General features: G+C 40.2%; 1 protein-coding gene and 1 pseudogene across 2 annotated transcripts; one reads left to right on the top strand and one right to left on the bottom strand.

Annotated features, from left to right (window-relative positions):
* The first annotated feature begins 2257 nt into the window (after positions 1–2257).
* LOC143561674 (uncharacterized) lies at positions 2258–3726 on the top strand. The gene is made up of 3 exons (XM_077049684.1): positions 2258–2932; positions 3215–3415; positions 3522–3726. Exons 1-3 carry the CDS (start codon positions 2477–2479, stop codon positions 3552–3554), a joined length of 690 nt encoding a protein of 229 aa, XP_076905799.1. The 5' UTR covers positions 2258–2476; the 3' UTR covers positions 3555–3726.
* Positions 3727–3821: 95 nt separating this feature from the next.
* LOC143561675 (calcium-dependent protein kinase 26-like) lies at positions 3822–6423 on the bottom strand (annotated as a pseudogene). The gene is made up of 8 exons (XR_013140355.1): positions 5687–6423; positions 5461–5604; positions 5236–5388; positions 5026–5141; positions 4532–4699; positions 4223–4447; positions 3995–4145; positions 3822–3893 (listed from the first exon to the last, which is right to left on the bottom strand). The product of XR_013140355.1 is annotated as a calcium-dependent protein kinase 26-like (transcript).
* Between the last annotated feature and the right edge of the window lie 4783 nt (positions 6424–11206).

Consider the following 11206-nt stretch of genomic DNA (forward strand, 5'->3'; position numbering starts at 1 on the left):
CTCGCGCCACTATCGTAAGTCGACATTGCGCGCAAGCTTCATTATTTTATAGCTCGTAAGTCGCCTCGCGCGCAAGCTTCATTATTTTATAGCTCGTAAGTCGCCTCGCGCGCAAGCTTCATTATTCTTATAGCTCGTAAGCTACCTCGCGCGCAAACTATTAAGCATCATTATCGAGATGCGCGCTCTATCTTTTATCAGGCCTCGCGCCACTATTATATGATGCGTGCTATATCTTATTCATGCCAGTGCACCATCATTATCATAAAGATCACAACATGTCACCATCATGGAGAAAACCTCCCAAAACTCAAAGACAATAAAGACAAGGCCGAAGAAAAGGGAAAAAAAAACCGCCTCATGTCCTAACACACCTTATAAAGTCCAGCGCTCCACCTAAGCGCTTGCACGCCTAGGAGCAACACTGGACTTGGGGGGCTTGTAGGGGTATGGTACTAAACCCGGTTTTACGACCCTAAATTTATTATGTTTGGCTTATTTTATTATATGGACTAATACAATGTTATTGGGCTGAGGGGGTTTTGTGGAGGTAACCCTAACTGGGCTAGGCCCATTAGGGTACCATGATGGTGGCCATGAGGCTCTCTATATAATGAGGTCTCCACCTCCTTGTTAAAGCGTCATGCTCAATAAGAGCCACCACCCTATTTTTGTGTCTGTAAACAAGAGATCCTCAGGATTTCTTAGCAGTCACCTCCACACCCCCGAAAAGCCATTGCAGGTCTCAAGCAATCGAAGAAGAAGATCAAGTCGTGATTCGTTCATCTCGAAATCCGTGGAAACATCGTCATGGATCAGGTCAGATTCATTTCATGCTTCGACATTTTATAATTGAACTGATAGAATATTTAATTTGTATTCACTTAACCAACCAATATTGTTTTGTTAGTTTTCGAATGGAAAAGTCTTACAACTTTGTAGCTAACATCTAGTTTCATGATTTTGTATTCTAGTTTTCATGTGGGGTATTTTTTTATTTTTTTTTATCATGTCCGAATATCCGTTATCAATCATCTGATTTAATAATTTATGATTCTAAACCACAAAACATCTTTCGTTTAGTTACCTTTTAAAATATTTTCCAAATTAAAACATCATATACATTTTTAACACATGAAAGAAAGACATAAATTGAGATGTACTTTAAACTAACTAATAACTAACAAAGAAGAGATCCACATCGGAAAGCAAGCCTCATCTTCATACTTTCTTTCCAACCGCACATTGGAGTATTATTATTTAGACAAATTCAATTCAATCAGCACCTAAAGTAAATACCGGTCATGGCGGGCGTTATTGGCGGCAGACTCGCTGCAATCATCAACCACAACCATCGTCTAATCCACACACCCCAATCCCAATATTCCAACAACATTAAGCTTCCCGCCATACATTCACGCCGTACCTCCACCATGTCTGCATCAGCCACCACTCCCACCACCGCTCTCAACAACCTTACCCTTCAACCCACCACCCCCACCGGTAACTCACTTTTATTATTATTATTATTGTTAATAAATTCTAATCGTTCATGTTAATTGCGTTAGCAGTGTTGTGGTCTCAGTGGGCGATGAGGATTTGAGCTAGGAGGTTGTCAGTTCGAATTCTCTGAGCCCACCCGTGTTTTAGTCCAACCGTATGTTACGCCATAGAGTTCTGCTCTTGTGGCGAAGTGGTAGACTGCAGTATGGCTATGAAGCTAGCACGGACCCAGTTCAGACAACGTAGTCTGGCCTGGCCAGAGTGGTTATCGGGGCTCTCTAAATTGGATAGTATGGTGGCCTAACAAACAAGAAAATCGTCTTTCCAATAATAATAGTAATTGCGTTAGCAGCATTTAGTATAAATATTAGCATGCTTATTAGTTCTCTTGACAATTGAATGATTGTTTACATGTTTTGGGGTTGAAATTAGTGTTCACTGGCGCACACCCTAAATTGATGTTAACTAAGCGCACACCCTAAATAAACACCACAGACATACTATCTAGACGCTAGACTACTACTAACATGCTATACGGGCCGTATGACGGGAAATAAAATGGCCGTTTTTGACTGATTAATATGACCACCCACAAAGTCATATGCCAGAATGACAAATTCTGTCTCATCATACGACCCGAATGATATGATTGGCTTTGCACAACAGTGCTGATTTGGCATCATACAGTCTATATAATATCATACAACCCGTATGATGGACATTTTTTAAGGTGGTGTACCAATAGCATGACCCTAATGGGACAGTTTCTTGTTTATGAACAGGGTGCTGGTCAGAATTTACTGGTAAAGTTTCTGGCGAATGGGATGGTTTTGGAGTTGATTTCACCATTGATGGAAAACCGATCGAGCTTCCCGAAAACGTTGTACCTGATGCATACCGAGATTGGGAGGTTCAAGTGTTCGATTGGCAGACTCAGTGCCCGACTCTAGCTCAACCTGACACCAATTCCGCCATGTACAAACTGATTAAATTGCTCCCTACTGTTGGTTGTGAAGCTGATGCAGCCACACGGCATAGTGTTGATGAGAGGATAATCGGAGGTCACGATAACATGGTTTCCTCATTTGCGTATCAATCTACTGGAAGCTACACTGCGGTTTGGTCAACACAGAAGTCAGCATCCTCCAAAGTATTGGAATTGGAGCATTGTTTGATTGATCCTCGCGATAAAGAATCACGCGTAAGGATTATCCAAATTGTGGGTGTTGAAGGAAACCAGAAGTTAGTGTTAAAGAGCATTAAAGTGTTTGTTGAGCAATGGTATGGCCCGTTTAGAAACGGGGACCAGCTAGGCGGATGTGCAATTCGTGACTCTGCGTTTGCTACAACGCAAGTTCTTAACAGATCAGATGTTTCAGGTGTGTGGCAACGGTCAAGTTCCATAGCCAGATTTCAAGATTCTCCTAATGTAAGTTTCGCGCAACAAAATCACATCTTTAATGATATTTTATACAACAAAACACAACTTTAATGATATTTATACTTAAAAGATATTTGTACAACAAAATTGCATCTTTAATGATATTTCATGTTTAGTGATATTTATACAAACTCACATCTTTAATGATTAGGTGCAACAAAATCACATCTTTAATGATATTTATACAACAGAATCACATCTTTGATGATATTTATACAAAAAATTGTATCTTTAATGATATCATGAACTTGGTTTTCATAATCATGACAGATTCTTCAAGAACTTGTGGCAATTGATAGTATAGAGAAGTCTGCAAGAGATGCAGAGAGTTTGGTATTGCTGCCAAAGAACTTGTGGAGTTCAACAGTACAGATAGATGGAGAAGAAACTACTTGTGAAGTTGGATGGCTTTTAGAACCTGGGCGCGCAATCACGTCAAAGTGTGTATTTTCAATCAACGCAGAGTTAAAAGTAAGTAACTCGCCGCAAATCAGTGCCTGGCTGCGTGTTTTTGAAACAATTATTTCAACTTTAAGTCATAATAATAGGTTTTTGATTGTTTGGGGTTCTCTTGCAGGAGATCATAGCTTCTTCTGAAACTACAGCTTGAGGACAAGAACTGTGTTGGTTGTTTTCAAACAAAGTTGTTAGGTTTGATTATATAAACAAGAACTGAAACAAAGTTGTAATTTGATAATTTGTATAATTATCTCAGAGTAAGTATATAAAATAAACAAAATGATACTGTTGGATATAAAAATTAGCACACATAAAGTTTAACTGATTCAAGCTGCTATTTAAATTAAACAAGAAGAGTTGTCCCAAGGGTACAACTTACAAGAATTTAAACAACAATGACAACAAGAAACTAAGCATACTCTTAAAAGTTAAACACCCACGACCCATCCAATTAATTGCCACACCTCCTATTCTCATCCTGCTGTACAATCTGCAGTACGTGACGACTCACAATGTCAAAAGTTGTGCTCTTGAAGTACGATTTGGCTTCAAAAATCAAGATAGAACTATTATAAAGCATGTGGGATGTACCTGTAGGCGGAATGTGGAAAGGAAATTACGAGTGTGCCCCTGGTGCATCTCTCATGCTTATATTCAGACTGTTGCGCATTGTTCTTCTTCCAACACCAGCATTCCCTTTAGTCATCATGGCCACAAATTCTCCATAATCAATTCTTCCGTCCTTAATCACAACATAACATAAACCCATTAATATTTAGATATAAAAATCTAAATATATAAAAATATATATTGTGTTACATTATCTTGGTCAACTTCTTTGATGATATCCTCGACCAGAAAATCAGTCATATTATGATCAGCACAAGCTTGCTGGAGCTCATCAACAGTTATATAACCACTTCCATCCTTGTCAAAATACTGGAATGCAGCCACAAGGTGTTCTTCTCTTTCCAGTTTGTTCAGATGAATTGTAGCAGCTACAAATTCTCCATAATCAATTGTCCCGCTGTTGTCCACATCAGCCTGAATACCCACGACAATTGACACATCAGCACCCACTAAAGTCTAAAATCCAAACATAACGCTTAGATTAAGAACGAATCTTACTGCATCCATAAGGTCGCGTATCTCTGTATCTTTTAATGTGGAACCGAATTTTCTTAAACCGGCTTTTAGCTCATCAAATGTTATTGCACCACTGTTATCAGTATCCATTGCTTTAAACATCTCTCTCAAACCAGCAATCTCCTCTTCAGACAGGCTTTCGGCTATAACCTGAACCCAAATAACAAGAAAAGATTCAAGCTTACTTTTGCATAAATCAAATATAACACTCATCTTGTGTTTATCAGTCGTGTAATAAACTGTTTGTCCTGTTTCTTATGTGAAAACCAAATCTTTTTGCAACAAGAATAAACTGTTTTGTGCTTTTCACTTTTCAGTCGTGTAATTAACTGTTTGTCCCATATCTTAAGTAAAAATCAAATCTTTTTTTGCAAAAAGAATAAACTGTTTTGTGCTTTTCAGCCATGTAATAAACTTTTTGTCCCATTTCTTATGTAAGAATCAAATCTTTTTTGACAAGAATATGAACATCATACCCTCAAAGCCATTTTCTTCAACTTATTCATTGCAGAGAACTGCTTCAAACGAGAAAGAACAGCTGGATCCAGTGCTCTATCAGGAGCGACACCATTTTCACAAATCCAAGGATGACCTGTACAACCAAAATAACCCATAAATCCTTCAACTAAATAACCATGAAGCTAACGTTTGCAACTCTAATAATATAAAACAGATTCACAACATACAAAGAACTTCATGTGCAGTGAGACGGTCTGAAGGTCGAGAGCATAACATCTTTGTAATAAGATCCTTTGCACTGTCAGATATAAGAGGCCACGGGTCCGACTCAAAGTCAATGTATCCCTTCAAAACCGCATCAAATATCCCCTGCTGTGTTTCTACAATACAAAAAACAAACTTTATTACAATCATGCATTCTCGATAACATAAAGAATAAGTTGAGCACATACCAGCCCAAAAAGGGGGCACACCACTGAGTAATATGTAAAGTATCACCCCTGCGGTCCACACATCTGCTTCTGGACCATAATGCTTCAAAAGCACCTCCGGTGCAACATAATACGGGCTTCCCACCACATCCGTAAAAGTTTGACCTGAAACAACATTCAATTCGGTAATCAGTACCACATTAACTGAAAAAATATCATAAAAACTATGATAAATTAATAAACTTACCAGGCTTGAAGAAAACCGAGAGTCCAAAATCAATCGCCTTGAGCGAAAAATCATCATCCCTATTAACCAGCAAGAAATTCTCAGGCTTCAAGTCTCTATGCATCACCCCAAGCGAATGACATGCCTCCACAACACCAACAATAATCTTGGTCAATTCAGCCGCCTTCCGTTCACTGTAATGCCCCCTCTGAATAATCCGATCAAACAACTCGCCACCATTGCAAAGCTCCATCACAATATGCACATACAACGGATCTTCATAAGCACCCTTAATCGTCACAATATTCTTATGCCCCGCCAAATGATGCATTATCTGAATCTCCCGTCTAACATCCTCCAAATCCTCCTTCGAGATCAGCTTCCGCTTGGAGATCGACTTGCACGCGTAATCAATCCCGGTCGCAATCTCGGTACACAAATAAGTAGTCCCAAACTGACCCTGACCCAGCTTTTGACCCAACGTGTACATGTCGCGAATGTTGTCGGTCCTGTGACCGAGAACATAGTAAGACTGGTTGGAGGAGCCGCGGCTGCTCATGTTGTTTTCTTTCTTGGGAACGGGTGGTGGTTTGGGGTTGGGGTTGTGGGTATCTTTGGAAAACTCTTGGGCTATGAGCTGCTGAGAGATGAGGGTGGTTGGTGAGTAGTCTAGAGAGTTAGGGTTTTGAGTGGAAAGTGATGGGTCTTGAGGCTTGTTTAAGGTTAATTCCAAAAGATGCACGGCATGTATTGCCCATAAAATCAATCAACTTATTCTCATCCTGCAACCAAGATTAAAATAAAATACAAAACTTTAATAACCAATTGGGTTAACATAAAATTAAAAGGGTATGTAAAGAAAGATCAGATCGGAAAGCCTACCCTAAAAGAGATCGAAGTTGGAATTGAAATAGATCTTACCTGAAGGAGGAATACAGGAGATGATGATTAGTATTAGTGGATGAGCACTAGCAGTATGTATTTAAAAATTATTATACATGAAGAGAAAGAGAAATAGGAACCAACGTGCGTAGCGTTGGTGCCGAGAAGGAGTGGAGTGAGGTGGTGTGGTTGGTGACTTGGAGGTGGAGGTGGAGGTGCTGACCAGCTTGCAATTTTTTTTTGAATGTTTAAGCTTGCCTCCTACTATTTACAATAAATCGTCATTACCAGGGATCAAACCCTGGACCGGCCTAAGCCTTTACCATCCCACCAAAGTGGAGATGGCGACCAGCTTGCAATTGCTACTCATCTATGTCCAGCTGACTTGACTTTCTCTATCTACAATAATAATAATAATAATAATCTTACTTATTACTACCTTCACTATTTGTTATTACTCCTTTTAACACAACAGTCAAAAACCATAATATTATTATTGCACAAATCTTAAATTTTGAATAATTCCTTGTTCCGTAATTAATTAACTTATTATGACGGGTGGCTACACGTCAACATGGTCTATTTGACGGGTAGCTTTTTTAACGGGAGATGGACATATTCCTTCGTTTCTTAATATAAAACTCTTTCTATCTCTAGACGATTTTCTTCTCTCTTTCATATTTACTATACATGGCACGTTGAACAAGGTCTTATAGACTCTATATGTTATTGTAAAGGCTGATTGTAAGTTATAATGTATTCATTAGTGAAAATACTATAATTGTTTATGATTTTATATTTTTATAAGGATTAATATCATAAATATAATATAAATTTTAATAATTTTATAGGTAGTTTATATGCATGTGAATAGGATGTATGTTTATAATGTTGTTTAGAATTGGTGCAATATCCAGAGATCGATGCTAACCAAATTTGGATTGATTGTAACTTGCTTATTGGTATCATACACATATCATAAACATGCACATGTTACATTTAAACTATAAAAACATATATATATATAATCCCTTTAAGTACTTATATAGTTTTCAAATTTTGTAAGTATTAACATGTCTAGATGTTAATATTTTGTCACACATGTTTATCTTCTAAAGTTCTTTCTGAATCGACTAAAACTTAGAATTTAATTTTTCATTTAAGTCATATGTTTATAAGAATTTTACAACTCATTGTTAAAGAAAAAGGTTGTGTTGGATTAAACTAATCAACTTTTATCATATATGGATAAGGGCTTTTTTATATATACATGGCTTAAAACTGTATTTAAACACATATAATATGTGTAATTTAATAAGTTTAACTTATTTATTTTATCATAGAATCCAACAATTTTGTATTGGTTTGAACAAAACTAAAAAACAGGTACTATGACTTAACCGATAAGAAGTTGATTGGTTCAAAATTAACCTACGTTGTTTGAAGAAAATTATTTTAAATCATATGAAATAAATATTGATGGGTCTACTTGTTTTGTTGCTACTTGCTTTAGTCATCGATGATTTGTACTTGTTATTTAATATTCCCATATAAATCATTTTCATTCACCATGATGTTTTTGTATGTACTCATCTTTGGGTTAACAGATTTCTTTTAAAGGGGGTGTTTTAGACTAAAATGATTTTTAAGGGGTCAATGTACAACTTTTAAGGTTTACATGGATTGGAAAAGGTCAACATACTATAAACTTAAAGGGATTGCCAGTCAAAGGAAGCACTTGCATAAGAATGATCTATGAGGGGTATAAAGGGCAAACAATAATGTCATAGCCACCATTATTATATGTATTTTTTCTTTTTTTCCCTCATAATATAGATTCATTGAACAAAGTCAGTGGAGGAACTGACATTGAGAAATTTGAACTTCCTCTCTCTTTTTATAGCAAACCGAACGAATATTTATAGGAAATAGTTATTCACATATCCTTTTTATAGCAAACCGAACGAATATTTAATGAAGAAACACTAATCGACCCCGGGCAGATTACGGACAATCTGGGGGTTAAATAGATGTTTCCCACGAGGATGAGGTCCAGCAAAGAAAGTTGTTCTTCAGGTGACCTGCAAAACAGACACCGTAAGCTCGTCACTGAGAAGGGGGGGTTCCTCCTTGTGACCACCCTCCGGCGTGAGAATCAGACTAGATTGCTCTGAATATAAGTGTATATTAAGAGATTGCTAGAGAAGATAAGATAATGAAATATCCGATGATGTCCTTACCATTCCAAGGTGTTGGAGTATTTATAGCCGAAGGTAGGTTTCCAAGAAGGTACAGCCGGCTGAATAGTATCCCTGTTCTACCAACAGTGGGCTACGCACAAGCCATGCTGGTTGGTGGATAGGCTGCGGCCGATAGTGACAAGGCCGGCTGTATACTGTTCCTTTACTGCCGGCTATGCATTGTTCCACCAACTGTAGGCTACGCACGTCCCACAGTGAGGGTTGGTGAGTAGGCAGCGGCTAATAGTGACAAACAGTACTAGAGGGTGCTCCTCCTCGTACTGTTGTAGGTGAGCTGTCACCCTGTGATTGGTTCATGGGCTGTTTTGGTCAGATCGTCTATTCTGCCCATACCTTGGCAGGTATAGTACAAAAGATCTTCCAGAAGCATACGGACTGGCTCATTTGGGCGGGAGTATTCCCGCCTTGCTCATTCCTTCAGGTGACACTGAAGTATCGAGTTAGTGCCTTGTGCGTGTAGCCTTGCTATCAGTGCGGGTAGCCTTCCCTGATGGCTTGTATCCGCAGCTGCGGGAACAAGCAGGGTACTTCACCATTGGGAGGCTTTCCCTGCGGGAACAGCTGGCGTACTGCGCGTAAGGTCTTCTCTGAGCATGGTGGGTCCTGCGGAAGCAGTTGGTCCTTGCGCAGACGTCCCTCTTCAAGGTGAGTCTTGCGGGTCCAACTGGGCTCTGCTGGGACCTACCTCTTCAAGTCCCCCCAGTCCAATGTTCTTCTCATGAATTATTAATAAGTGAGGTGAACTTTTGGACTTTAGCAAGGGGTTTTGAAAAGGGTTTTTAGTTTTAAGGTTTTCCGTGGGGATTCTTCCCGCGGTTTTCCTAATGTCACGCAGAAATTCCCGACTTTTCTGCTTGATCTTTGGGTATGAAGCGGGTAGGTCTGTAACCTCCTCGCAAGTCAGGAGCGTTGAGTCCCACTTGTGTGGATTCTCCATGAGGTTTTGTTAGTTTTGAACATAGTGATCAATTATGTTAAAACCACCAATTCCATCTTGGAGTTTTAAACAATATAGTTCTCGACGTTCCTGCTATGCGGGGATGTTATTCCCGTTTCCGCAAGCATGGCCCAGAAGATCCTTCTTGGTTTGAATTCCCTGCGGAGCGCTAAGTATGTGAAGGGTTTTGCCTTGACACTGTACCCGCACTCGTCTTACGGTTACTTTACTACCAAGGTATTCCTGGCGTCAATTCCCTGTGGGTGCTAAGTATGTGAAGGGTTTTGCCTTAACACTATACTCGCACCTGTCTTATAGTTACTTGGTTGCCAAGGTAAGGGGTATTTTCCCGCTTATTTTTGAATCTTTTTGAAATTTTGAAATTCGAAGAGTTGGTGAAAGGATAAGAACAGTCCAAACTGTTGAAACGTCGTCCGACGGTTTCTTCTGACAGTGTCAGGACGTGCAGGAAGTTATGGCGACGTGACAGTATATGGTCATTCCAGGCGCTTTTTCATGCGCGTGGGCGCGATTTTTCGGGCGCGTGGCCGCGAAATTAATGGCACGCGTCCTTTCAACAGCTGTTGCTAGCTTGCTCATTGCCACGTGTCATATTTTCATTGGACCTGCGATTTCTCTCTCTTCCGCATTAAATTCATCGCATTAATTGCGATGAGTATATAAAGGGGGAGAGGGTCATTTGCAATCCACACTTTTCACTTCTCTTCATCTTCTAAACGATTTCCGGCGAATACTCGCTATTCCGTCGAGCATTCTTCTGAAATCGTTTTTCTGTACATCCAAACATGTCTTCTTTTGCCGAGGAGTCTGACGTGTTCGTCGAGAATCCTTCGTCCACTTCTGATAAGGACGATAAGAGTACAGCTGGCGAGTGCCAGTGTGCTCTTCCGGCCGACCTGTATCGGTACGTCGTCCGGAAGTTCATGCTCGAGTCGTTCGAGCCTGAGTTTCCGGAGCCACACCAGACGGTGTACGATGCCCCCCAGGGCAAGATAGGGGTGTACGCTGCATTCTTCGTTTATGGGAATCTCAGGTTCCCATTGACGAAGTTTGTATACCGTGTCTTGGAGAGGCACGACGTGCATCTGACGGAGGTACACCCGATGGCGATCGCCAAGATCCGCCACTTTGAGTGGGTGTGCCTCATTCTGGGCGTGGAGCCCCATGCTGACCGGTTGATGACCTTCTATTCTTGGAGGTGCATCCAGGGGTGGTACACCTTGGTCAATCGGATCAAGGGGTTGAAGATCTGCGCTACCGAGCGCAGTCTTCGGTCGTGGAAGCGTGAGTTTTTTTATATCTCCGCTCGCGTCATCCCCCTTGCGATGACCTTTAAGAATGGGAGAGCACTCCCCGCCCTTCACGCCCTCAACTACCAGGAGGCGGAGTGGTTCGCCAAGATCTCCCGGGTCCAAACTCCGGTATACCGCTTTGCGGAGT

Source organism: Bidens hawaiensis, unplaced genomic scaffold, assembly GCF_021521415.1.
Source record: "Bidens hawaiensis isolate Kalapana, Puna unplaced genomic scaffold, B.hawaiensis_p1.1 tig00020770_1, whole genome shotgun sequence".
Lineage (NCBI taxonomy): Eukaryota > Viridiplantae > Streptophyta > Magnoliopsida > Asterales > Asteraceae > Bidens > Bidens hawaiensis.

Bases quoted from the DNA above. Each gene is read 5' to 3' on its own strand.
- LOC143561674 (XM_077049684.1), top strand. From the start codon at position 2,477: ATGTACAAACTGATTAAATTGCTCCCTACTGTTGGTTGTGAAGCTGAT. The intron at 2,933-3,214 runs GTAAGTTTCGCG...TAATCATGACAG, and splicing joins GATTTCAAGATTCTCCTAAT to ATTCTTCAAGAACTTGTGGC. The intron at 3,416-3,521 runs GTAAGTAACTCG...GTTCTCTTGCAG, and splicing joins CAATCAACGCAGAGTTAAAA to GAGATCATAGCTTCTTCTGA.